This window comes from Lissotriton vulgaris, chromosome 1_1 (genome assembly GCF_964263255.1).
Source record: "Lissotriton vulgaris chromosome 1_1, aLisVul1.2, whole genome shotgun sequence".
Classification (NCBI taxonomy): Eukaryota; Metazoa; Chordata; class Amphibia; order Caudata; family Salamandridae; genus Lissotriton; species Lissotriton vulgaris.
The window spans coordinates 1,559,204,662-1,559,232,218 of NC_141685.1; the positions used below are offsets into that span (position 1 = coordinate 1,559,204,662).

Here is a 27,557-nt window from a genome sequence, read left to right on the forward strand (position 1 = left end):
AGGGCGACAGGCACACTGCTGAATGGGGTGGTTTTTTGGTTTCATCGCAGGGGTGCAGGGTGGGGGGTTGTTATTCTGGTATCCTGGGGGAGGGGGGCGGGGCTTTCTTTTTCTTTTTTGTATTGTTTTTGTATGGCTTATTCTGTGTTTCCTTCGTGGGGTTTGGGGGACCCGACTACTCATTTTCGGGATGGCAGGTTAGGGGGTTGAGAGTCTTGAGTTGGAATGTCAACGGCTTGGGGGACAAAATAAAACGGGGAATTGTACTCCAATATGTGAAGCGCCACACTCCCGACATTGTATTACTGCAAGAAACGCATCTGGCGGGGAACACGTTCCATGCAATGAATCGGAGGGGCTACCGGCTGGTGGCACACTCGGGATTCACTTCAGGCTCTAGAGGGGCTGGTGTTATGATCCGTAGTTCCCTTCCCTTGGAGATTGATGACACGGTACTGGATGATAGGGGAAGGTATGCGGCGAATGTTGGTAGGTGGGAGGGGAGAACGGTTGCCATCCTCTCGATATATGTCCCCCCGGGTTTGCAGGTCACTACATTTGTCGACCTGGGGAAATTGGTACTGAGGCTTCCTGAGGGGCTCCTGGTGGTTGGAGGGGACTTCAACTCGGTGGTCGATGGTTTGGAAGATCAACATCCTCCCAGGGCTCTTACACCGTCGCAGTCCTGCCTGAGTGGTTTCTTTAAAACGTTTGGTATGGTGGATTGTTGGCGGATGCTTCACCCAAGTCAGGCCCAATATACTTTCCACTCCGGGGCCCATGGGAGCTTAGCCAGACTTGACTATATTCTTGTGCCCGCAGCTCAGGCCACGACGGTGTGAGAGGCCCGACATTTGCCCAGAGGCATTTCGGATCACACCCCGCTATGGATCCATATAGATCTCCATTTAGACGCAGGAGGCTGGGTCGCCCCAATTAATCCCTGGCATTTCCGTGTTCCAGAGACTAGGGCTGGGGTGCTAAAAGCTATAGACCACTACTTCGCTGACAATGTGGGATTGGTGTCTTCGTCTGTGTCCCTATGGGAGGCCTTTAAAACTGTGATACGGGGTCAAACACTGTCGCTGGTCGCCAGCTCTAAGAAGTGCCACAATGGGGAGGTTGAACAACTAGAGTCTGATATAGTGGCTTTGGAGAAGGATCTTGAGTGTGGGGTAACGCGTGAAAAAGTGCATGTTTTGCAACTGAAGCAGTCTGATTATAGAGCCTTGGTTACGAATGCCGCGAAAGCTATGAGTCATGAACAACAGGGCCGTTTGTATGATGTGGACGATAAGGCGGGGAAGTTGATAGCTTGGTTGGACAAGAGGGAGAGATTGAATTGTGTGGTGCCTGTGGTTGAGCGAGTGGATGGTGTACGTGTGACTGATCGGTTGGAGATTGTGGAGGAGTTTGATTGCCACTTTCGTAAGGTGTACGCTCCGGTCTCGGACAGGCCGGAGGAAGACTCCCATCTTTTGCTTCGGGATATCGCTTTGCCTTGCCTGTCCGACTCTGATAGAGAGCTAATGGAGGCGGACTTCTCCACTGATGAAGTAGCGCTCGCTATTCGCTCCATCCGCTCTGGAAAAGCCACGGGCCCAAACGGGATTCCCATCGAGCTGTACAAGTTGTGTCCGAACAAAATGGCGTTGTATCTTCGCTCGTTCTTGGAGTCCAGGGAGAGGGGTTCGCTTCCCCGTGACCAGCGTTTAGCGTCTATCGAGGTGATCCCTAAAGAGGGAAACCCCCGTGAATTCTGTACCTCCTATAGACCTATTTCACTCCTGAATGTGGAACCTAAAGTTTTGGCGAAAATATTAGCTAACCGTCTGATTAAAGTGATTGGAGATTAAGTGCATCCAGATCAGTCTGGCTTTATTCCAGCCCGTAATACCGCGCTGAATTTACGGCGTCTTCATGGCGTGCTGGCGAGGGCGGAAACGCTACGTGAACCGGCCAATTTGGTTTCTTTGGATGCCACCATGGCATTTGACACAGTGGAATGGCCATATCTATGGGCGGCTCTGGCGAAGTTTGGCTTCGGACCGGTGTTCATTGGGTGGGTCCGCTTACTTTATGAGGAGCCCCTGGCCCAGGTTGTCGTTAACGGTCGAGTGTCGGCTCCCTTTGTTCTGGGGAGGGGTACGCGGCAAGGCTGCCCTCTCTCTCCGTTGCTTTTTGCCTTGGCTCTGGAGCCCTTGGCCGCTTGGTTGCGATGGGAGCCGTCCCTCAGGGGTATCAGGTGGGCCCCCGGTTTTGAAGATCGCATCTCACTTCATGCGGACGATATTCTCCTTTACCTCACCTCCCCTCGGAAATCCCTGGTGGTATTGTTTGACGTCCTTAATTCCTTTGGGAGGAACTCTGGACTGGTCATCAATTGGGGCAAGTCGTGTGTATATTCGCTCACAGACGATACTCCACTCGTACAGCGCAACTGTCCAATACAAATTTCGTCCACCGGGTTTAAATATTTAGGGATCGATGTTTCGCGTGATTCGGCTGTCAGGTATCAGCGCAACTTACTCCCCCCGCTTATTCGCTTGAGAGCAGACGTGAAAGCCTGGAGCAGACTGCTGCAGTCCCTGGTGGGCAGAGCAGCCTTATTCAAAATGATGTCCCTTCCCCGATTTTTTGTATGCGCTTCAGAATACATTGGATCTAGTGCCTTCCAGCTACTTCCATGAGATCGAGTGCCTACAAAGGAAACTGCTGTGGGCTGGACGTCCCCGGATTGCCTTGGCTAAGCTTACGCTGCCTTGGTATGATGGCGGTATTGCGTTGCCAGATATACGACGATATTACTGGGCCTCACAACTGAGCTCAGTTAATCATGCGATGTATGGTCCAGCTCCTAACCCGGCTTTTGCTATGGATAAATGGCTGCTGCCTTGCGGAGACTATAACAGGGCGCTTTATTCCAAACGGTCCGATGTGGCTTTGACTGGGCCTACCAGAGTTGCGGTGCGGGTCTGGTACAATGCTAATGCTGCTATGGGCTGGTCAGATACTCTCACTCGAGCGACTCCACTTTACGCAGCTGAGAGGCTGGGCACTTTGTGGACTACCAAGGGTTTTGATAAATGGGACCTTATTGGGATTAGTAAGGTGGGGGACCTTTGGCGGAAAGACAAGATAAAGTCTTTTGAAGAGTTGCAACTAGAATTCAAACTCAGTCATCGAGAATACTTTCGATACATACAGGTCCGACACGCCCTTTCCTCTGTTTTTCCGGCTGGCACGCCTGTTCCAGAATCCTCACCCCTGGAGGACAGAGTACTCGATGGACTCGTCCCGGACAGTACAATGTCTCTTATATATAAAAACCTGATAAACGACTGAGCGGACCTTCTTCTACAGCTCCGAACGGCTTGGACCGGCGATGGACTGGAACTTGATGATGAGGACTGGCAGGCGGCGATATCCTCCCCGAAGGAGGTAGCAATCTTGGCCCGTCTGAGATTGGTGCAGTTAAAAATCCTACACCGAGTGTATATGACGGGTCCTCGCTTGTTGCGTATGGGGTATGTCTCAGATGATTTGTGTAAGCGTGGGTGTGGCATGGTGGGTACATTCCTTCATATTTTGTGGGAATGTCCGGCGGTAGCGTCCTTTTGGAATCGTGTTATGACTGAGGTGACGGGTGTTTCGCTTTTGCCTGAGGCCCGACGGTGTCTATTGAATGTGTGGGAGCCTAATGATTATAATGTGGCACAGACGCAGTGGGCCTCCTTGGGTAACATGATCGCTAAGTGTGACATTGCGCAATTGTGGGGATCGTCTAGGGCACCCCGCCTGTCGGCCTGGTCTAGAAACATGGATTGATGCATGTTTCGTGAAAAAACAGTGTACATCGCTCGGGGCAGGCCCAAGAAATGGGGGAGGGTGTGGAATCAGTGGAACCAATATCGTGGCAAAATTTGTACCCCCCCATTTGAGCCTCCACCGGAAGTGTTGCACTCCCCCTAGCGTGATGTTCCATCTGCTTTGGATTTTGTCTATATATCGCTGGCCATCTCTTTTTCCCCCTCCCCCCCTCCCGTCTGCTCTTCCTATAGATTGTGAAACAGTTGTGGATGTGGTACTCCCTCCCCAGAAGGATCACTTATGTCTCTGCCTTCAGTTTAGCATCTGCAGTTATTTTCTCACTTTTTGGTTGGTTGGTTTTTTCTAAAAAACACAAAACAAAAACCTGATTCCTCCTGCGATGTAATGTACGACATGACATGATTGTTTAACTGCCGCCGGGGCCTAGGGTTGTCGGCTGAAGGGCTGTGTGTTCATTCATCCTGATATGACTATTGGAAATGTTGCCAGCCGACCTGATGTGGCTGTATGACTGTGATTGTATCTTCATGTTTATCAATAAAGGTTTTTTTTTTTAAAAATGCATAATTAAAAAGAATAAAAAAGCTGAGAAACATGTATGTTTTACTGTAAAGCAGATAACCACTTACAAATATTATTGCATTGGTAGACATTTTACAAATAACGAATTACAACTTGCTGAATAAATCAATGAATATTCTGAATTCTATACCATGTGTTACTGTGAAAAACGAAATGCAATAAATAACAGTGTGTTATCAACAGAATTTCAATGAAAAGATCTCTAGATAAACATGTGTCAATGCTATGCAACAAACTAACAATTCAATCCTGGGTGTTGTAATTATTTTGAAAATTTCCATTTTCGTAATAATGAGGCACCTCCTCATCATTGTCCTCAGTTATCCCCTTTTGTCTCCTCCACCCTTTCTTTGCCATTTCATTATTGTGAGCTGTTGCGCCGTATGATGTTTTCTTGCTTGGATTAACATAAGAGTCACTATTCAATTCAGTCTCTTCTGCTAGTTCATCTTCATCTATGATTCCACATTTTTCTTCACTGAGGTTGTCTGGGTCAGCCCATTCTTGTTTCTCGCCAGATGCAAAAATGCCATAGAAAATGACACCACTGTAGTGCACTATGGATGCTATCAAAAATACATTCTGCCACTCCTCACGGGTCTAAAATTAAACAAAGAAGATTTCATTAGCCCCTTATCAAAGGAAGACATAAATAAAGAAGATGTTCAGATTTCAGGTATATATGTAAAATGCAATACCACCACAGGACTTTGCATTTGGTGGTGGAGTCAGTCAACCCCCCAGACAAATAAAACAGCACTAGAAAAAGCAACCGTTCATTCCAAATTTCTCCAGACAGCATCATTCGAACACAAGTATGAAATTATTGTATTTTATATATTTAGTTAAAAATATGTTGACCTAACTTCTTTGTACAATGGTACCTCGTGTAATGCACAAGACATAAAATGATACTTGAAGTATTCTCTCATACATTTTGCTATATTGTGGAACATCCCAGGTTTATGTTGGGTCTTGTAGAACATTATTCATTGATGCCTTCAAAAGCACCTTTGATGGCTGAATACAGTAGAATACGCTTTCTATAGATGTCACACTGTAAAGTTGGTTATTGAATTAAGAATCAATTACTTCAGAAGTACACAGAGGTTGCTCAGCACATGGGTCACACATTTAGTTGAATACAGAGTTAGGAACGTCTTACCTTATGCCTTGTCATAGCACCTACAATGAGTGGGCAGACCATTCCTGACAATGTGCCAACACCATTGGATATCCCCATGAGAATACTTGCATACCGAGGAGCAATGTCTAAATGATTTACATTAAACCCTGAAAAACAAAGAAAATATATTTATCTCACAGCATATTAAATGTTATTATGTTTGAAGTTTCTATTATCAAGACATGTCCATGAGTAACTTGTAATCGAATTCTGTGGTTAACATTTAAGCCTGAACTTTCAATGTGATACTCCATGTAGCTGTCACACCTTCCATGTGATGATTATGGTTTTCACATAGTAATATTTTACTGTACACTTTGCTCTGTACAACGAAAACAATAATAATCACACCACATCCAGATAGCTATAGATAACAATTTGTTTTGGTTGCTAAGATCTTTATGGTAAAAACATGCAAGTAAAATATTTCAACTGTAATGTTCCCATCTGGTCAATGCAGGATTTCTACTAAAAGCATTTTTCAAGGCAATTTCATTTTGTCTGGAGGTAAGTTCAGATGACAATATAGCACAGAACAGTGGCTAACGAGAAGTCCAGTGATCGCCTGGTGGACCGCATACCTTATGTTCACTTGTGACATTGATGCCGATTCTAAATAATTAGACCTGATTGAAACAAGTAGACTATATCAATTCTCAATTTCACGAATTCTTTGTCCGTCTTGTGCAAGCTACTTAATTGTCATCATTTACAGTTATTTAAAACACACAACTATTAGATACCCCAGTCGCTGACTGTCATGATTTGATGTGATGCATCATCAAGAGACTCCTGTGTCCTAACCGTATAATCAAAGCTCTACCAATGCTAACCAAATCTATGAATGTCCTGATGATAATGTCAAGTACTATTGGTACGTTACTTCCAGGGCCGATTCTCTGTGAGGAATGCTTTTGTGGGTTTTGGGGATTTCCCTCCAGAGCTCGTCCCACTGCTTGTAGAACTCTGGGAATTACTTTTGTTTCTCCCGTTCACAGGCTGCCTAGGAGCTGTTGCTTCCTTCGGCGTGGTCTACATGTGCTGTTGTGTGTTGGATGCGCTGTTTGCGCACTAGGAGGGTTTCCACCTTGTCTCCCTTATCATAGAACTCTGTTTTAAGTATGATAGTCAATGCTCCAAGCAGTTTGCCCCTTATGGCCTGAGTTGGCCACATAATGTTCCCTGGAAGGATTTTGGTGGTCTCGATGTTCTAGCATTTTTATGTTGACTGTTAGAGTAGTTTAGAGCAGGCATGATTCTGTATCTGTGTCAATTTGAGGGTAATGAGGGTGCCCCGTATTGCAGTATTGAAGGCATCCCATAGCTTGTGTAGGAAGGTATCCGGATGGGAGTCCATGGTGAACTAGTCTTTTCTAGCCATTACCTTGTTTACCGGGTCACACAAGATACTCGGGTTCAAGCACCATTGTGTTTGTCCCAGTGGGGGACTACAGCCGCTTGACAAGGATTGTTCCAAATGGGCTTGGCCCAATATGGAGATTTCCGATATCTCTGCCGAACCTATATTCCCCAGAAGCACATAGGACACAGAGAGATAGTCAATCCGAGAGTACAAGTTGTGAACATGAGAGTAGTAGTTGCAATCTCTCCTCCAAAAGCATGAGGTTAAGGGGCCTAGGAGACCCATTGTTAGTTGCCTGGGCAATTGGTGTGCCATGGAAGTGAGGGAATGGGTCTTCCCCACATGTTATGCCAACGTTGTTGATGTCCTTTTGTGAGCCTCCGGTGTTGAAGAAAGCATTCACCTCATTCATCTTTTCCGCAATTCTGGCTCACATTTACCTTGCCTATCTCATGGATGTTTTCTGGACCTGTGCTTCAAATAACTGGCCCTGAATTATCTCCTCTACTGTCACAGTTAGCTCATTTAGTGAGAATCTAGGTTGTCTTCTACAGACATGTCTGAATATTGTCGGCGAAGAGCTCTGATGCTGCTGCACGTTGTGGGTAAATGGTTTTGTGGTTTCAGGAGCATCTTTTGTAGTGGGAATTACAGGTGTTGTTGATGAGTTGATTTTGACCAGGTTTATTTTGGTGTGCGTGTCCGTCAACATTGACAAGCAAATCTTCCATCAGGTGCCCCATCTGCCATTGCTGTTCTCTGTCTCAATGGTACCTCCATTTCACTCTGACGGCTTTTAACTCTACATACCAGCATTGACAGAGGGCTGTCTGATGACACAGGACAGGGGAAACAGATGGTCCTTTCTCTGTCATGACAGGGGGCAGTTTAACGGTCAGCCACATCACTAAATATGCAGATAGTTAACTACCAGCCTGATGGACAGATCCGTTCTGCCATGGCAGATGAATTTTGGTCTGTCCACCAAATTCTGGATCTGGTCTTATATCAACAACAGCAAACCTGTGGTACCAGAATTGTATGTCTGTGCCTACGAGGCCTCCGGGTAGTTAGCGCTATACAAGTGCAATTTTCATTTCATTCATTCATTCATCCACTGTTTCTAATTCATGCAAAGTATTCAGTGAAGTACAATATTATATCTACCTTCAGGGCAACTATATTACTAAGTACTGTGGTAACAACTGTGATTATTAAAAAAACGTAGCTAATATCAGACCCTAAGACCTATGATTCTTTAGCCAATATGTTGTCAAAAAATGCTCTGTTAAATCTAATCTGGACCATACTTTCCAATAATTGTTTGAGGTGCACCCATCTAAACCTTCACTGGAATAGCAAGTTTACACTGTAACATACAAACTGCTCAAAGTCACATAATTTAGGTAGATGATTGCAGTTTTCAAAGGGTTATTGGAAAAAAGCTTAGCCACAAACACGATTTGAATGGATGACACCAGGAGCCGTAACTCATGCTGCCCAGGGGGCTGCGCATTCAGGTCAAAACACGGAGCAGCCGCTTCGTGTTTTCACAGTGCAGGCGGCACCCATCTGCACTTTCAAGGAGGATTAGAGATCCCCTTGCAGGCGGGTGCAGTCAGTGACTGCACCCGCCTGCAAGGGGATGTCTGAGGCCAGCACTATCTGTATTATAGAAGGGGATGCACAAGAGTCAATGCCCCCTTCTATAAAACCAAAGTGCACCGGGGGCGTGCAAAATGGGCGCAAACGCCCGTTGCGCCCCTGGGGTACTTATTGTAATACTGCCCCAGAAAGATGAATATTCTCCCTACAGCAACCTAAATTCACTTGATAGCACTTCAGAGACTGAATCTACTCTCTGACTTGATGAAGCTTATTGAATATCTCCTTGAGGAATCAGGAGTAAGATGATCCAATGCTTTACTGTGAAAAATAAAGCATCAATAATGTTTCACCATGGTGGAAGTTTAAGTATTTGAGCTTCAGGGAGTGGTAAGATTTGTTCCACTTCTAGAGGATAAAGAGAGCCAGACAAGAAAGCACACCTGGTTATCCTTCACAAAGATTTATGATTTTTCACAATTAAATTAAATAAAAGGAATAGGCATATACCAAAAGGTGTCAAGGCGCCAGATGCAATATTTGACCTTCTTCCACCATCCATTACAAGCTTCTCTTTTACCTTTTATGGCCCTTTATGGTCTTGGTGAGTACTATGAAAAGTGAGTTCCTTGGTACCTGTTTTGATTTAGTTATCCACTACATTGAATGAATATTAGGAGGCTGATTTTACTATTTCAGAAATCTATCCATGTTCAGGACAGACCACATGGAATTCTGATTTGCCAGTCATTTATTACTTTGGATGTTTTGAATAGTTCCGTCCACAGTTATGGGATTGAGTTCATGTAATGGGTAGCCTGAATCCCATTCTAGCCCAATAAAATAGGAAATAATAAGATCTTTAAAGAGGACCATAGGCCGGTTCAATCTTTTTGGCCTCAGGAGCTGGGTTCCCCTCCTACTCCCAAAAAAGCAGTTAAGAGCTTCGACATTTGATGAATATCTTTCAATGAAGCCTCGGATTGGAGCAGTGACTTCTTCCTGCTTCTTTCAGCTCTGCAAAGTAAAAAGAACAGGAAAACAGGAATCTTTCTTTTTTGAGGCCATCATTCAGATCGTAATCTGGTGATGTCCCTTTTTAGGTCTCGCCTACGCAGCACGCATGCGCTGCATAGGAGAGAGACCTAATGCCATTGTTGCGCCTTTTCAGGCCAAAACATCCACGCATCCAATTGCCTTCAATGGCAACGCGTGCATGTGTGGCGATTTCCTTGCGGGAGCGAGGTTTGGACCACATATGGTGCCCCTGGCTCGATCTCGCAAGGGAATCAGGCGCAGGCCCCCTCCTCTCGCCCTCCCCCCTGCTACCAGCGCGAGGTATGCCGCTTATTTTTTTCTGTCAGTCCTCCCAGGGCACAAGCAGGCATCCACTTCTGTCTTTTTGCTGCGATCAGCTGTAATGAGAGAAGTGGATGCCTACTTGTGCCCCGGGGGAACTGGAGGCCAGAATTCACCCAACATTTTTTCTGTTCACGGGGTCACTGAATTCAAACACCGTTCTACTGAGCTCTGGGACATGAAGTTATTCCTCCCTTTTAAACGCACTAGGAGCACCAGCAGCTGAAGGTGCAGGGACTACATGGCCCATCATGTCAAATGTCTTTTCATGTTGTTACTGGTGCCGCAGCGGAGGATCCTAGAAGAGGTGGCTGAGGCCCAGGAGCAGCACCGGGCGGCAGAGTAACACAGACCGGCGCTAGCCTGACCCTAGATCACTCCGCAGAGTAGCGCCTGACCAGCCCCTGGGGGCAGAAAGAAGCCGCGGAGCCCCCCGCAGGTCCCTTTTATTTTACAGCTTTGTCATTGGAGGGTTGTTTGATATTTGACATGTGTGATGCTTTCTAGAATATGTTGCCGCCTTACGATTAAAGAAATACTGATAACAACAAAAAATGCAGTAGGTCCAGAAGTAAAACAACCCTTCCAAGAAACTGATGCATAGAGCTCCTTTAGCACACATGCCATCTAGCTTTTCCTCTTAGGTTGCATTAGATGTCGTCCACAGCTGTCTTCCCTGCACGCCCTCGGGTGTTTGCTTCGTGCCCGCGTGCGTGTGTCCAGTACACCCCGAAGTGCAACGCTATAAATATAAAGTGTACGTATTGACAGCACGAGGAAAATATTTGCAGCCGTCATTGTTGGTATAACCTTGTCACGGCTCCAGGTGCTTTGCAGAGGCAGAACCGATTCTAGTCCCAATCGCCCGCTAACTGGTGTCGCAGCATTAAGCTCCTAAACCAATCAGGGGGAAAAGGGGAAGTGGATTGAGAGAAGAGACACTCCCTCCGCTGAGCACCCAGGTTTGAGTCTAGAATCTTCTTTACGATTTCTTCAGACTGTTTTGGCGTGGGTGTCTAATGCACAAAGGGAGGGGAAAAATATTGAGAACAACAACTACATACCAATAATACTCTAACTGCTATTCTCTAATTAGTACTTATCCTACCAGCTGTCTTCAGAGCCTTTGCCTCTCTTCTATTGTTATTGTAATGACTGGAAGTTCATTTCTAAAAGGGAAACACTACATTACTAACTTCCTAATTATTAGTTCACTCTAACTTAACAGTAATTCCTATATAGTACCTGAGGACTTCCAAATGATGCCTTGAACTGTTTATATCTACTTCTGGTTGAGTGAGTCACAGGAACTATGTACAAATCCAGTCTTGGAAACAAAAGTTATCCTCCAGAAGCGCGCTAAAAGGAAGAAGGAAGGAACAGAGGGAAGGAGAAAATAGGGAAAGCGCAATACAGGGAAGGAAGGTCTTTGACCAATTAGTTTATGCTTTTACGCTGCAGCTTAGTCTTACTGTACACTTATAACTGAAGCGTCTTGCTGCGACACGGAAAAGTCGAAGGTCTCTATTCCAACTCGGCTCTTGAAACTCTAATGCTGTCCCAAAATTAACTCTGGTACTTGAACTCGAAGTCCACACAACTCGCGCTGCAGAACTCTACTGGAAAATGTCAGGGAAGAAGCTACTTCTAATTCCCTGCCACTCGGTACTGAATATATTCTCTGACTGCCTGGATACTAGCACTCAAGGGCTCTGATACGGGAGAATTATTCCCAACTAGAAACTCGAAGGAAACTCTAAGGCCCGTTTCCTCCACTAAGGAATTAATACGGAGGAACGAACTTGGGCTGCTTTCTCTCAGAAACGTTCGTTGAAGTGCGCAGCTTGCAGCGCTTGCGCCTCCCACGAACACTAGACTGTATAGAAAGGTGACCCCCACCGCCCTATCCACATTGGTGGCCATCTTGGGGAGGTCACGTTTCTGCTAACAGTAATGCCATACATTGACGGTCTTGGGTTTTAAAATCACTCGTGCCTGCTTGCGCCCTTCAGAGTAGACAGTCAAAGCCACAATATGATTCCTGACAGTACCCCCTCTCAATGACCGATTTATCAGTCCTGGCTTGGACGATTTCTGTGCATGAAATCTTTTTAGCAATAAAGGGGCATGAATGTTACTTACACGTTCCCAAGATCTGTCTTCAGGACCATATCCCTTCCAATCCACTAAGTAGTGCAATGTTCCTTTTCTAATTTTAGAATCCAAAATCTCTTTCACTTCATACTCTGGATGACCAGAAATTTCAAGGGGATCTGGTGGTCTAGTCATTCTCATCTGAGGGGCGGTCTTTTTCAAAATGGAGACATGAAAAACTGGGTGGATACCTAATTTAGCCGGTAACTTCAACCTTACTGTGACTGGACCTACAATCTTCTCAATTACATAAGGTCCCACAAACCTAGGTTGAAACTTTCTGTTCCCTTTCAAATGCAAATTCTTAGAGGATAGCCAAACCTTATCTCCTACCCGATATTGTGGAGCTAGTTTCCTATGCCTATCTGCGTATCTCTTGTAGGACTGCTTTGTTTTGATTAAATTGGTCTCTGCAGATTTATGAAGTAGAGCCATATCTCTCATTAAGGTTCCCACTGCAGGAACTTCAAGATCTTCATTCATCAGAAAAGGATCAGGATGACGACCAAAATTTAAATAGAACGAAGAGTACCCAGTAGAAGCACTCTTTGCATTATTACATGCAAATTCTGCCATCCATAACATGTCTGACCAATCTCCTCCTCGATCAACCAGGAACAAACGCAGATACTGCTCCGGTTCTTGGTTGATGCGTTCCGTCTGGTCATCCGCTTCAGGATGATAACTGGTGGTTACCCTGCTCTCCACTCCCAACCCTCTCAAGAAAGCCTTCCATGAATGCGAAACAAATTGTGATCCCCTATCCGATACTACCACCATTGGAATTCCACGGATCTTTACAATATGTTCACCAAAGACCCTCGCTAACACTGGAGCTGAAGGAGTACCCTTTAACGGAATTAAGTGACTCATTTTAGTGAAAGTGTCTACAATGACCAGGATAGTGTTAAAACCCTTACTGGTAGGAAGATCAACTATTAAATCCATAGAAATGGTATGCCATGGTTGAAGTGGGGTAGGAAGTGGCTGCAACAACCCTTGTGGAGCTTGTCTACTAGGTTTACTCCGAGCACATAACTCACAGGATTGAACATACTTTTTGACATGAGAAGATAAGCCAGGCCACCAGAAATATCGCTGCACCAAATCCATAGTCTTTGTGATTCCTTTATGACCAGCTAGAGGATGATCATGGCACTTTTGAAGGGCCTTCAACTGTAAGGCAGAGGTAGGAAGGTACAGAGCTTCTTTATAGTAAGGCAATTGCTGAAGTAGTCGTCTATCACCATCTAAAGCCACCCACTCTTGAATTTCATCTGTGGACAAACTTTTCCCAACTTCTTCTTGAAAATCATCCATAGCAACAGCACAAATAATCTTTGATTCTGGAATGATTAGTTGAGGCTCCACCGGATGTTCACATTCTTGAGTATTGAGATGAGATAAAGCATCTGCCTTACCATTCTTGGGACCAGGACGATAAGTGATAACAAAATCGAAATCTGAAAAATACAAAGACCAACGTAGTTGGCGGGGAGTCAGAGTCTTGGTTGTCTTTAAAAATTGCACATTTTTATGGTCCGAATACACAGTGACTGTATGCTTTGCACCTAGCAGATAATGTCTCCAATCTTCAAAAGAGTCTTTTACCGCCAGAAGTTCCTTTTCTGCAATCGTATAATTCAATTCTGCTGGACTCAACTTTCGAGAGCGGAACGCCACAGGATGAAGTTGCCCAGTACTCCGGTGCCTCTGAGAAAGTACTCCACCGATTGCCTGATCGGAGGCATCCGCCTCAACATAAAAAGGTTCGGAAGGATCGGCATGTAACAGAATGGGTGCCGAGGTAAACTTTTCCTTCAGATTGCAAAAGGCTTGCTCCGCTTCGGTAGTCCACTCAAATCTCACTCCCTTCTTGAGTAAACGAGTGATTGGTACGATGAGCTGAGAAAATCCCTGAATAAAACGCCGATAGAAATTAGCAAAGCCCAGGAATCTCTGAATTTACTTGACATCATGGGGAGAAGGCCAATTCTCTAGGGCACAAACCTTTCCAGGATCCATGACCACACCTTGCGCCGAGAGTACAAACCCCAAAAACTCCACTTTGGAAGCACTGAAGACACATTTCTCCAACTTGACAAACAATCGATGGGTTTGCAGCCACTCTAACACCTTTCGAACATGTTCCTGATGATCTTGTGGATTCTTGGAGTAAATCAAGATATCATCTAAATAGATAATGGCAATTTTGTCAATTAAATCCCCCATAACATCATTGATAAAATATTGGAATACGGCTGGGGCATTGCAAAGACCGAAGGGCATTACCCGATATTCAAAGAGACCAAACTTAGTTCGGAAAGCGGTCTTCCACTCGTGACCCTCTTTCATTCGGATAAGATGATATGCTCCTCGCAAATCCAATTTCGTAAAAATCTGAGCTTCTTTTACTTGGTCTAGTAGAACCGAAATAATTGGTAAAGGGTAACGATTCTTGATGGTCACCTGGTTTAAAGCTCGATAATCAATACAAGTCCTCAAATTTCCCTCCTTCTTAGGTATGAAAAACAAAGGAGAGGACACGGGTGACTGAGAGGGTTGAATAAATCAGTTGGCTAGGTCGCGGTCCAAGTACTCTTTCAAATGTTCATTCTCAGCCTCAGTTAAAGCATAGATCCGACTGCGGAGCAGAACTGCTCCGGGATCTAGTTCAATGGTGCAATCATATGAGCGATGTGGAGGTAAATGCTCTGCTTCTTGCTCACTAAAAACTGCCTGAACTCCTGATATTCAACAGGGATAGCCGCAGAAGGGATGACTGCAATTGACTGACCACCAAATGAAAGTAAATTCGCTTGCTATGGATCCAGTTGACATTCTTGATTCTGATAACAATGTTCCTGACAATAAGAAGACTTCATCTTCACCATCCGATTCTCCCAATCTATGGTTGGATTATGCATCGACAACCATGGTAATCCCAAAATAAACTGAAATTGGGGAGCATCAATAAGATTATATTGTAGAATTTCTTGATGGCCATCAGATTGAATTAACTCTAAACCTTCAGTGTGACTGGTGATTGGTCCAGACAACAAATTTGTCCCATCCACAGCTCGTACTGGTTCCTTTCTTCCTTTCTGTATTGCTCTGATTCCAATTCTCTGGGCAAATTTGATGTCACAAAAATTGCCCGTGGCTCCAGAGTCCAACATTATGGCAACACTTTGAAATTCATGTTCTCTGAACCGCAAGGTCATGTGAAGAATAACGTGTGGTGACATGGATTGTAAGGTATTCATAATTAAATGAGCTTCGGGAGTCGTCTTAATTTCGTTAACCACCAGAGCGACTCCGTCTACTGATGGCTGGAGTCGTTTCCCTTCATCGGAATCTTGGGACGTTTGAGGCATTCTTTTACAAAATGGCCTGAACCCCCACAATACAGGCATAACTTTTTCAGACGACGTTGCACTTTCTCTTCTTTACTCAAGGGTCCTCTAATAGCTCCAATCTGCATAGGCTCGGACTCATTGTTTCCTTTTCCGCTGTCAGTTCTCATTCGATCAAAGCAGGGAAAGCTCATTTTCCAATCCTTCTTCTTTTCTCCTTTACGTTCGGAATTACGAAAGTCTAACTCCAACACTAAATCCACCAATGCTGAAAGTTCTTTAGGACGGTTGGGTATCTGAGCTAAGATGTCTTTGAGCTCATCACGTAAACTTCTGTAAAATAAAGCCGCTCGCTTCTCTTCTAGCCAATCGGTTTCTATAATCAATTTATTAAATTGCGTCAAGTACGTTAATAAATCCTTAGAACCCTGGCGCAACTCCAGCAGCTCATTGTTGGTGACCTGTGAGACTCTTCTCCTGTCAAAAATTCGAAGAAATTCCCCTTTAAATAAAGCAAAATCATGGAGGAAGGGCATCATCTCTAGTCACTAACAGCATTGCCCAATTAGCCGCATCTCCTCCCAAATAGGACAAAACAAAGGCCACTTTGGACTGGGCATCTGGGAAAAGAGTCGGGCGACACATAAAATGTAAGGAACATAGGGTCAAAAATAATTGTGCTTTTTGAGGATCTCCCTGAAATCTTTCTGGGGCTGCTAGAGGAATAAGAGGAGAGACTGAATGAATCACCTGTGCCACTGTCTTGGGATCTGAACTGGGAACTGAAGCATTTACAGTTGAAGCACTGGCTACTGGATTTCCCATGGCTAACCCATCCAACTTTTGGGCCAAGGCACGAGTTTCCTGTCGAGGCGCCCATAGTTCCTGTTTCAACACTTTATTTTCCTCACGTACTGCCACTATTTCTCGTTGGATTCCTACCAGCATTTCCCCTAAAGCTTTTAAATTGAAACCCTCTGCCATTCTGCCCGGGCAAAGCAAATACTTGGTCACTTCAATCTGTCAGGGCTCTAGGTGCTTTGCAGAGGCAGAACCGATGCTAGTCCCAATCGCCCACTAACTGGTGTTGCAGCAATAAGCACCTAAAACAATCAGGGGAAAAAGGGGAAGTGGATTGAGAGAAGAGACACTCCGTCCGCTGAGCACCCAGGTTTGAGTCTAGAATCTTCTTTACGATTTCTTCAGACTGTTTTGGCGTGGGTGTCTAATGCACAAAGGGGGGGGATATTGAGAACAACAACTACATACCAATGTCAATCAAGTCAAGTCAGGATATTTCTATTGCGCACGTATCACGTCCAAAGGAGTCTCGCATGCAGACGATTCTGACCAAAAGGGTAGGTAGCGAGATTAGCAGAAAAGCCAGGTCTTAAGCTTCTTTCGGAAGCTAGTGTGATCAGAAATTGTGCGAAGGCTAAGAGGCATTTTGTTCCAGAGAGAGGGAGCCGTATAGGAGAAAGCACGACCTCCATTTCTGGCCGTTTGGATTCTCAAAGGGGTGAGTAACCAATAATACTCTAACTGCTATTCTCTAATTAGTACTTATCCTACTGTCTTCGGAGCCTTTGCCTCTCTTCTATTGTTATTGTAATGCCTGGAAGTTCATTTCTAAAAGGGAAAACACTACATTACTAACTTCCTAATTATTAGTTCACTCTAACTTAACAGTAATTCCTATATAGTACCTTAGGACTTCCAAATGATGCCTTGAACTGTTTATCTCTACTTCTGGTTGAGTGAGTCACAGGAACTATGTACAAATCCAGTCTTGGAAACAAAAGGTATCCTCCAGAAGCGCGCAAAAAGGAAGAAGGAAGGAACAGAGGGAAGGAGAAAATAGGGAAAGCGCAATACAGGGAAGGAAGGTCTTTGACCAATTAGTTTATGCTTTTACGCTGCAGCTTAGTCTTACTGTACACTTATAACTGAAGTGTCTTGCTGCGACACGGAGAAGTCGAAGGTCTCTATTCCAACTCGGCTCTTGAAACACTAATGCTGTCCCAAAATTGACTCTGGTACTTGAACTCGAAGTCCACACAACTCGCGCTGCAGAACTCTACTGGAAAATGTCAGGGAAGAAACTACTTCTAATTCCCTGTCACTCGGTACTGAATATATTCCCTGACTGCCTGGATACTAGCACTCAAGGACTCTGATACGGGAGAATTATTCCCAACTAGAAACTCGAAGGAAACTCTAAGGCCCGTTTCCTCCACTAAGGAATTAATACGGAGGAACAAACTCGGGCTGCTTTCTCTCAGAAACGTTCGTTGAAGTGCGCAGCTTGCAGCGCTCGCGCCTCCCACAAACACTAGACTGCATAGAAAGGCGACCCCCACCGCACTATCCACATTGGCGGCCATCTTGAGGAGGTCACGTATGCCATACATTGACGGTCTTGGGTTTTAAAATCACTCGTGCCTGCTTGCGCCCTTCAGGGCAGACAGTCAAAGCCACAATATGATTCCTGACAAACCTACTGCCTCTGGGGCGAGGGAAGAGCCAGAAAGCTGCGAGCGCGCGCCAGAGTATGTCAGCGATATTCCCAGCGCGTAGCCTTTGTTTTTGACAGACTCGGGCCATTCTGTAAGTTAAGTCGTGATGTTTCATAGATATTTTAGGCATGCAAGTAAATTCTAACACTGTACACAGCCCGTCGTGAATGAACTCCAGGACATTACTTTGCGTGATTTTTCATAGCCACGAGGGTGTGTATTTTTAGTATTCTCATGCAATGGCTGGCCACGGAGTTACCCTCTGGGAGCGTTTAAGACGCGGGTATTTCTTCCAGTTCTTTGTGTGTCTGCGGCGCGTGGGAGGGTGCGGGTTGGGCTTGTTGTGAAAGGGACAGAGGAAGGCGTGGTGCAAGTTATTTTAAGGCATGCCCCAAAAGTGCGCCGCAAATCACCCGTAAAATGTCAGCCTCAGAGGAGATTGCTGTCTACCAGCCAAAGATGAATATCTTATTCTTGCAAGTGATGACCCCGGAAGAGAAATGGGAGGTCAAGAAAGTGCAAGCTGCCAGAGGTATGGCTCCTATCCCAACCCGACCACAAAATACCTAGGTGTTGCTTAGCCTGTAACCATGGACTTTTCTGCCTAAAATGAGGGCTAATTATTTTTAAGAATACTCAAAGGGAAATTCCAAATGAATCAGCTGTAAATGGTTTTGGCTGGACGCAGTTTCTGGCATGTTGGTTTTTGGACGTATTTTTCAGTGGTGTGTAGAAAACTACAGTAAATTCCAGATGAATCTCGGAGCTCGTAGTGTGTCAGATACTGTCAGTTGCTTTCAGTTAGTATTAGTTATTTACAGGTTCAGGTTCAATAAGTCTTTATTTCGAAATAAAATTCATAAAAGACAAGTATACAATACATGAAATATTAATGAGTCATCATATCAGAAGAACATTTAAAAAGTTATTAAACAATTGATAAGAGACTTTACAATAAAAATGCCTTCGGACATTGTCTATTATAAACCAGCATCAATATATAAAACCATCATAAAATGTTCGAATTCCTAGTACGAATAATCCATGCCCAACCTAGGAACTTGGCCACACCAACCACAATAAACTCAGACAGGTTAGTACGAAAAATCCTCAGGGCTTCAAGATACCCCTTACTATCCAGTCTACAACATAAGGGTTTAATCCATTTTAGGCGTGGGGCACGATAGGCTGGGCAGGCAAAAAAAAAGTGACCAATGCTCTCTAAATGATCCGGACACCAAGGACAGCTGTTATTTGAATTCACAGCCCACTTAGCAGTAAAGGAATTAAAAGGGAGCGTCCCGAGACGGAATTGATGATATAATTTCCGGTCAAGGGTTTTACAAATCACATCCCAATATGGCTCAAGGGAAGGTGTCAGTTTGTAAGTCAGAAAGAGACCTGTTAAGTTGGTATCTTCCGATTGGGTGACTGCAGGTAACTTAACAGCTGCCCAAAACTGGTCTTTAAAATCTTGTTTGGAGGTAAAGATGGAACCCCCCGGATTAATCCAGAGCTGATGGAGACCCATTTCTAACAAAACCTGTTTCACTTCCCTAAGCCATGGGATTCTAGAAGCTCCCCACAAAGATTTGACCTCGTCTAATTCTTTGGCAAAAAGGCTGAGCTCCGGAGTCGTCCAGATCCGTCGCCATAATGCCACCAAACGCAACCGGGCCATCTCATTTAGGGGTTTACAACCTAAGTCTAGCAACAATGGTTTGGTAGGTGTAGACTGGGGAAGGCCTACCAAATTTCGCAAAAACTTATTCTGTGCTTTGACCAGGAGGGATAAATCCTTAAAACCCCAAAATATCCGCACCATACAAAGTGGCTGCATTTATCTTAGCTTCATAGATTTTTAGTACAGGGGCAATTCGTTTAACCAGGGATTTCTTTTGTACCAGAAGCAAACAACCCGTGAGACGTACGAATTTGAGATATAATGCCTCAATCTGGGGTTTCCAACTTAGATGATAATCCAGAGTCACACCCAGATAAGTCATTACCTTCACCTGTTCAATCAGAACACCATTCAAGCTAACGGAGCTAGTGATTGGATTTTTATTACTGAAGACCATAAATTTGGTTTTATCAACATTAATCTGTAGGTCATTTACCCTGCAAAACTCTGCAAACCTATTCAGGGCTGTTTGTAACCCACTACGAGTTTTAGAGAGAAGCAGGGTGTCATCAGCAAAAATTAACATCGGGTACTTAGACCCGCCCAAAGATGGTGCATCTGTCTGAGATTTGGAAAAAAATTTGACTACCTGGTTGATGAACAGGAGAAAAAGAGTGGGGGCCAACACACATCCCTGGCGCACCCCACGTGTTACCGGGAAACTGTCAGTCACCTGTCCTTGTTTACCCCACCTCACTCTGGCAAAGTTATCCTCATGTAATCGCATAACTATGTCCAGAAGTTCTACGGGTAAGCCCATAAGTCTCAATGAGTCCCACAATTTTGCTCTTGGAACCAAGTCGAAAGCCGACTTAAGGTCCACAAAGGTGGCATAGATAACCCCTCCACCCGGTAGAACCACCTTCCAATATAACATAGTAAGTCTGAAGACCTGATCTAAAGTGCTAATGCCCAGTCTAAACCCAGCTTGCATGGGGGACAATATGTTTTCCTGCTCGATCCACCCCTGTATTCTTGCCAGTACCATCCTAGCAACTATTTTTTTAAGTGAATCTATCAGACTTATAGGGCCGTAATTTCCTGGGAGTGAGAGGTCCCCTTTTTTAAAAACAGGCAAGATCTCTGCCCCTTTCCAAGAGTCGGGGATCCTAGCCCCTGCTGCAATGGCATTGGCCAACTTGGTTATATACGGAACCCATACATCAAGATTCAATTTAAAAAGATCTGCTGGGATTGCATCCAATCCAGGTGCTTTCCCTGACTGTACTGCACCAAGGGCATGCTCTGTATCAGTACATGAGAAGGTAAGCACGGCCCCATCAAAAAAAGTCAAATCTATTGTAGGCACCTGCTGGGTTTCATGTACTGCACTCGTATCTTTAAATTGAGCAGAGTTTAAGACCACCCAGTCTACTGCAGAAACATGATTCACAGGTATTTGAGAATCCGAATTCCTGCCCCACTTGACGGTCTCCCAAAACTTCGTTTGGTTGGATGATTGACACGCCAAGAGGAATTCTGACCAATATTTGTCATCCCACTCCCTCTTAGCTGCCCACAATACTTGTTTATATGATATCCGGGCAATTTTAATGTCAATAATGTCCCTAGATTCGACTACTGAAATTAGGTTACTGTGTGCTGCCCTACAACTCTTATTATACCACCTTTTGTGAGCATTATCTTTGTTTGACCTCAGTGGCTTAGTAAGCAAAATTTTTAGTTCCATGAAACATTTCTCATGTAAATCGATTATTTGAGAGTTAACACCAGCGTGAGATGGAAAATCCGCCATGGCACCCATTGTTTTCATTACTACCTCCTCTATGTCTTTGATAAGCAAAGGGTCTGCAATGGCCTTGGGCCATTTTACCCTTCTTCTGTCATTACACAGAATGACATCAGATGTTAGACATGCTGTTGCAAAGGGTCCAACCCCCGCACCGGGTATCCTAAGGCCCAATGAGAGAGGGTTATGATCACTCTCTGGCCGTACCACAACCTCCATATCAACCACGAAAGACCAAAAATCTACTTTAACTAGTACATAGTCAATCCGACTCATACTAATCCCATTATTAAAGGTAGGTTGACCAGACTTATCAGAAGGTGTACGCCCATTCACTGCCCTCAACCCCCACTCCAAACAAAATCCCATCCAAAGCAGTGCTGCCTCGGTTCCCCTGACACCCTTGCTTATGGACAATGGCGGGATGTTCCAAACAGTATCCTCATCGGCTCCCCCATTCTCAACTAAACTAAGAACAGGTTCAAATGAACAATTTAAATCCCCTGCCACTAGGATAAAATTGTCGCTGCCTAATTCCCTCAAAAGCAGATCAAGGTTGTTCAAGACTGGTTGCTTACGACCTCCTTGGCAGCCCCGGGCATAAATATTTATTAACCCGATGCTCCGATTAGTTATTTACAATTACAGCGTGTATTGTTTTTTTTTACTGCTGGAGCTATATAAGGAATGTTCAAAAACTCATGTTAAGTTTATGGATGCAGTAAAACCTATTTGTAACTGGTCTACTGGAACCTTAGATCAGAAGGGCCTAACAGCAAGCATTTGCAATGCAATAGGTCTCACATTTGCGAGAGTTTAAACTGTTGGCATTGTGAATGACAATGGCTTTCATTTATGTTTTAAAAACCAACTCGTAAATAAAAGCCATTGCCATTTACAATGCCAATAGCTCAAACTCTCACACTGCGAGACCTATTGCTTTGCAAATGCTTGTTGATTATGCCAGTGCTCTCTACATAGGTCTGCCTGAGGGCCTGAGCCAAAGACTGCAGCTCGCCCAAAACCAAGCAGCATATTGTTATATCAACAACCTAGCTACTGTCATAATAAACCTTTGCTAAAAGAACTAAACTGCCCCCTAGTTGGTCAGAGAACCGTGTTTAAAACAGGATGAATGATCTTTAAAATCCGCCACTGGTAAAAGCCCCACCTTTGCGCCTTCTAAAATACAGAACTACAACCCCAGGTGTAATCTCTATCAGCACACCACACTCTCTTAAAGGTTCTCAAATTCAATAGGAAAAGATTTGGGGAACAAAGTATGCTGTGCTAGCTACAAGCGTCTGGAACTCCTTCCCATACAACAATAGGGCCGGCACTTTGTACTAGCTTTTCAGAACCCTGTTAAAAACATGGATTTTCAAACAGGTCTACGATTAATTGTTCTTTTCATGTTGCTGCTGGTGCTCTCAGGACCAAGAAACTGTCTGGTGAACGTGCTCTTGAGGTCCCCTGTAATATAACATATTATAACATGTGGTCTGATTGATTTGCACAAGTTATGTACAAGTGATACATATCAAAACCATTGGCAGTCGTATCCGGTATGCCGCAAAAATGTACCCTGATCCATACTCCTCATAAATATCCATGTTAACCTAAACATATCCTTCATACACAGCTAGGTGTGACTTCCACACACATATGTAGTTCAATTCGTATTGCACCAATATAGATTGAATGATGGGTGGTCATTGCGTCAATTGGGTCTATTTACTACATGATAGCTAGATCGGTTTTATTGCATTAGGAGACGCAATTATAATTTAAGATTTCAGTGCTATCCATTGGATAAGATTCTTGGTTCTTAAATTCATATCACACAACAACAGCAAAGATTTGATAGCAAAGTTTACCTGAGATAGCAAATCCACTAAATCCTACTGCCAGCACTAAGAAGGAAATGGCCACTGGTTTTGTGTGGGAATATCCAACCACCAAAAGCAAGGTTGCTTCCATTCCAAAACCTGAAATGTAAAAACAGTTCCTATTAAATACAGCATTGTAATTAACACTGATGATAAACACAAGTTGAGCTACCAGAGGTAACGAAAAGTCTCTCAACTTAACAAACTCAAATGTGAGTGTCGTGAGCTGATCTGCAATTGTGCAGACATTCCAACAACAGTAGTTTGCTAGAGTGGCTACTAAAGCAGTCAGGCAGCAGAGACTCTAACTCTGCCAGACTGGAAACAACCTTCCTATCCCACTGAGACTTCTCTACTGCTGTGGGGGTGAATTTTCAATGAAATTCCTCCAAATGATGCAGGAGCAAGGGAGTAGCAAGACAATTAAAATATCCCTCACTTCAAACCAAAGCTTTTATGGCACCAAGCAAACAAGACAAGGCATCACGACCTACCCCAAAAGTGCTCTGTTACTTCTTTCTTCCAAGAATCTACCCATTCATCCTTCCATCCACCTGCTGAAATCCACAATATGTCACATTTAAATTCTGTCAACCATTCATCCTTTTATCTATAATTCAGCCTTTTACCATTTCCTCCACCCATCAGTATCCAAACCTATCCATTCATCCTTTCACTCATCCATCCATTCATTCTTTTATCCATCGATGCTCCCTTATATTCAGTCATTCTTTCACTTATCATTCACCCTTTCATCCATCCATCCTCCCTTTCATTGCGTTTATCTATCCATCCTTTCACTCGACCCATCCACCCTTTCTCATCATCCATTCACCCTTTTACTCATTATCCATCCTTGCTTTTATTCATCCATTCTTTCACTTATTCATCCATCTCCCCTCTCGCCCATCCATCAATTATTTCTCTCATCCATCTTTTCACTCATCCATCCACACATCCACCCTTCCACTCACCCATCCTATCCCATTCATCCCTTCACTTACTGAACCAACCAACCATCCACTCTTTCACGTTTTTTATGAGCCTTTGTCTGCTGAGTTGCAGACAGAAGAGGCCCAACAAGAACTCCATCCAGCTGTAGCTGCTAAAGCAGGGGGTTTGCTATGTTCCTAGTAGTAAGTAAATTAAACATGAAATTGAATGTGAAACCTTGCAGTAAGCAGGCTTCCAACATATGCTCATAAATGGCTAAATCAGGGGTAATTATACTGAGCCCAACCGAGTAACTCAGTTAAACAGTGTTATATTACTTATATTACCCACACTACGCTAAACAAGAGCCTTAGACTCGCACAGTTAGCAATAATGTGAACAAGCATTGGCATAGCCAATAGGTCTCGCCTTTGGGACCTTATAAGTGTTTAGCCACGCAACAGTTGAGGACATGGTGCTGCATAACTAAATACTTATAAGGTCCCAAATGTGAGACCTATTGGCCATGCCAATGCTTGTTTTCCTATTGAGGGCAGCTGTCACCAGTGATGGATGGTCTTTGGCCTCACCTGGGGTGGGCATCTTCGTGTGCAGAGTTGGGCTGAGATGGTCATTTTCATTCCATGCTTCAAAAACATTAGCAGGTTTTTGAATGCCTTTAACCTCCTACTTAGGCAGACTTTTCAGCAGTGAGCAAAGAGTCTGCAAAAGTTAAACTACCAATTTTTCTCCCAGAAAAGTACTTTAATGCATAGGATCAGCTCTCTGGAAGGATGTGGGGAGTGCTCTATTAGACAAAATACTATTTTGCCTCTACTACAGAAACCGTAATAAAGAAGTGCAGATTCCTAAACGTTGACATCTTGTTTTAATGTATTATCTCAACATTTGTTACATTCCATGTGCAGATGACCCTGCTGCTTCACAGTGATGTCATGCTTAATTAGGCAATGCATTCTGCAAAGGCCAGGAGATAAATAGTTATTCTTGTCGTCCTTCAACCCAACCAAGTCTTTAACAAAATTTAAAATGGGTGTTGTAGCATTTGAGTTGTGCTTTCCTCCAGGAAGGCCTAAACGTACTTACACAGTGGTCCTAGAAGTAGCTGCTCCTTTTGTTATGCATGTTGACAGCGCGTTGGTCTGGAGAGTAGCTTTTGTTGCTGCACCAAATGCATCGTCTGCGCACCCATTACCTTCTTCATCACTAACCAATCCGCTTATTGTACTCCACCCCTCGGGGAGCATCGCGTCCTCTGGAGCTCTTTCGTCGAATAGACCAGCCAACCTTCAGATATTTAATGAAGCAACATTTACGAGTGGCTGAGGAAGTGAGGGAACATTGCCTACACATTCTTCAGGATTGTATTTTTGGCTTAATAAAAGTCAAAAGTAGGTGAAAAACTTGCAAAGCACAAGCTTTGCTTGAGAAAAGATTAGCACTGAAGAGAATTGTTGAGGGAGAACTACATTTTGCTAGAAATGTTTCCACAAACTGTGTTTAAAATTCTGCCAGGTTTGCAAAGTTATGATCATCGCTCAGCTGTAGACAGAATTCAGATTCACAGCCCTAGTTAATACAATTACAGCGCCCCTGAACAGCAGAAAAAAAGAATGCAAGCCGCAAAAAAATATGTAGCCAATGGCCGTATCTTGTGGCCATAAATATGCTCAATAACTTGGCAATCTGAAACATTGTTCATACTAAACAAATATGTTACTATTGCCACTTATTCATTTGAAATCTACTTGGACATGTCAGATCCCTTAACTAAATGGGCAATATAGAACAATGTATTTATTAATATTTTGTTTATTCTTGTCCCCGAAGGGGAGGTATCTATTTTCTATACCTATCCTCGAAGTCTGTAATAACCTCATCACAGACTTCAGAGGAGTTCTGAATCATAATACATTTTGGGAAACGCTTGAAAACATGTTTTTAGTTACATGTATTTATTTCTGTTTTATGTGCGCCTTCAGATCCTCTGGCACTTACAAGTTCTGCCACCACGTTAAGTGCCTAAACGATTAAAACCAGAACTGAACCATTTTCAATGTTATGTACAAGGAAGCCACAGTTGTGGCTTATTTAGCTTAAGCATCTAAGAAAAATTGCCAAAGCTAATAGTCCAGGCTTGTTGTATGTGCATTGTTACTCGTTGTATTATTTATCTGGATACAATGACAGAAGCAGCACATTTTTCGGGAAGGACACTATGCAAAGCATGTTTAATCAGTCCTTGTTGTTATGTGGGAAGCGGCTTGTTTTGGGCGGTTTTTAAAAGAATGCAGAACTTGTGCTCTATACAGGAAATTATATAACTACGGAGTCTGAGCTTTCGCCTTTTGTAATTATACATTCTCGGGAGTGGCGAAGTAATCGAGGAGGTTCTTACTAGAATAGTTATTTATGGAGCGGGTAACTACAACATGGACACTGACAGGCACTGATAAAGATAGACAACGAGAGCTTAAGAAAGAAGGTTTAGAGGGAAGGTGGGCAGAAAGCCTGCATTCCTACTTTTAAAAACAGATGAAAGGGACATCTGAATGAAAACGCTGGGGAATTAAATGTCATTAGCAGCTTCAGAAACAGGAGTTGTCGACGATCAGCTTGCTATAACGTGCATGTGCGCGTGCGCTCTTGTGCGCGTTCCAACAAGCTGATCGCCACCAAAGTAGTATTTTTCAGAGCCCCAAAATGTCTCGGCCGAGACCAGCGCATGCGCTGGATCAGGCCAAGACCTAAAAATGATGAAAAGCTATTGCCCTGTTTTCCTGCTATCATAGAAGAAAATGGAGAACAACTTTTGTTACAGTCCTAATTCCCTACAAATGCTTGTAAACCTGTGGCAAAAAGTGAAACAAATAGAAGGTTATCTATTTCTACATATAAAATTATGCCAGAATCATAATCAATTTGCCACATTTCTGGCATCATAACTGGGACTAAATCATTGGTTTCATAAAAAAAAAAAAAAAAAATAAGGCCCATCATGAAGTAGGGTTTATGTTAATCAAAAAGGTATTAAATATGTATAATTATTCGTAGGCCAACAATGTGATACATCGTGTAAAGTTCCTTCAACCAGATTTAAATTACTTATCTGGTTTCCTTCAAAGCTTCAGAGAGCTGCTTACATCGAAGCTTCACTGCTCTCTCAGGCTGCAGCCAATCAGAATCTGCAATAGGTCATGGTACCTAGTGTCACATGCTGAAGAAAGGAGCCCTGGAGGTTGCAGTCCAACACAGGTAACTCACAAATAACACAAATGAGCCTGTAGACTACAGCCTCCGAGGGGCAGCTGGTCTCGTGCATACAGTT

At 43.8% G+C, this 27,557-nt stretch overlaps 1 protein-coding gene across 1 annotated transcript in view; it reads right to left on the reverse strand.

The window, feature by feature from the left end:
- Window positions 1-4,415: 4,415 nt before the first annotated feature.
- SLC17A8 (solute carrier family 17 member 8) overlaps window positions 4,416-27,557 on the reverse strand; it is a 323,457-nt gene continuing 300,315 nt past the window's right edge. Inside the window, exons 10-12 of the mRNA XM_086936990.1 lie at window positions 23,264-23,374; window positions 5,579-5,706; window positions 4,416-5,013 (exon numbers count right to left, since the gene is read on the reverse strand). Of these exons, the coding sequence (XP_086793116.1) occupies window positions 4,657-5,013; window positions 5,579-5,706; window positions 23,264-23,374 (596 nt within the window). The 3' untranslated portion in view covers window positions 4,416-4,656. The remainder of the gene's footprint in view (window positions 5,014-5,578; window positions 5,707-23,263; window positions 23,375-27,557) is intronic.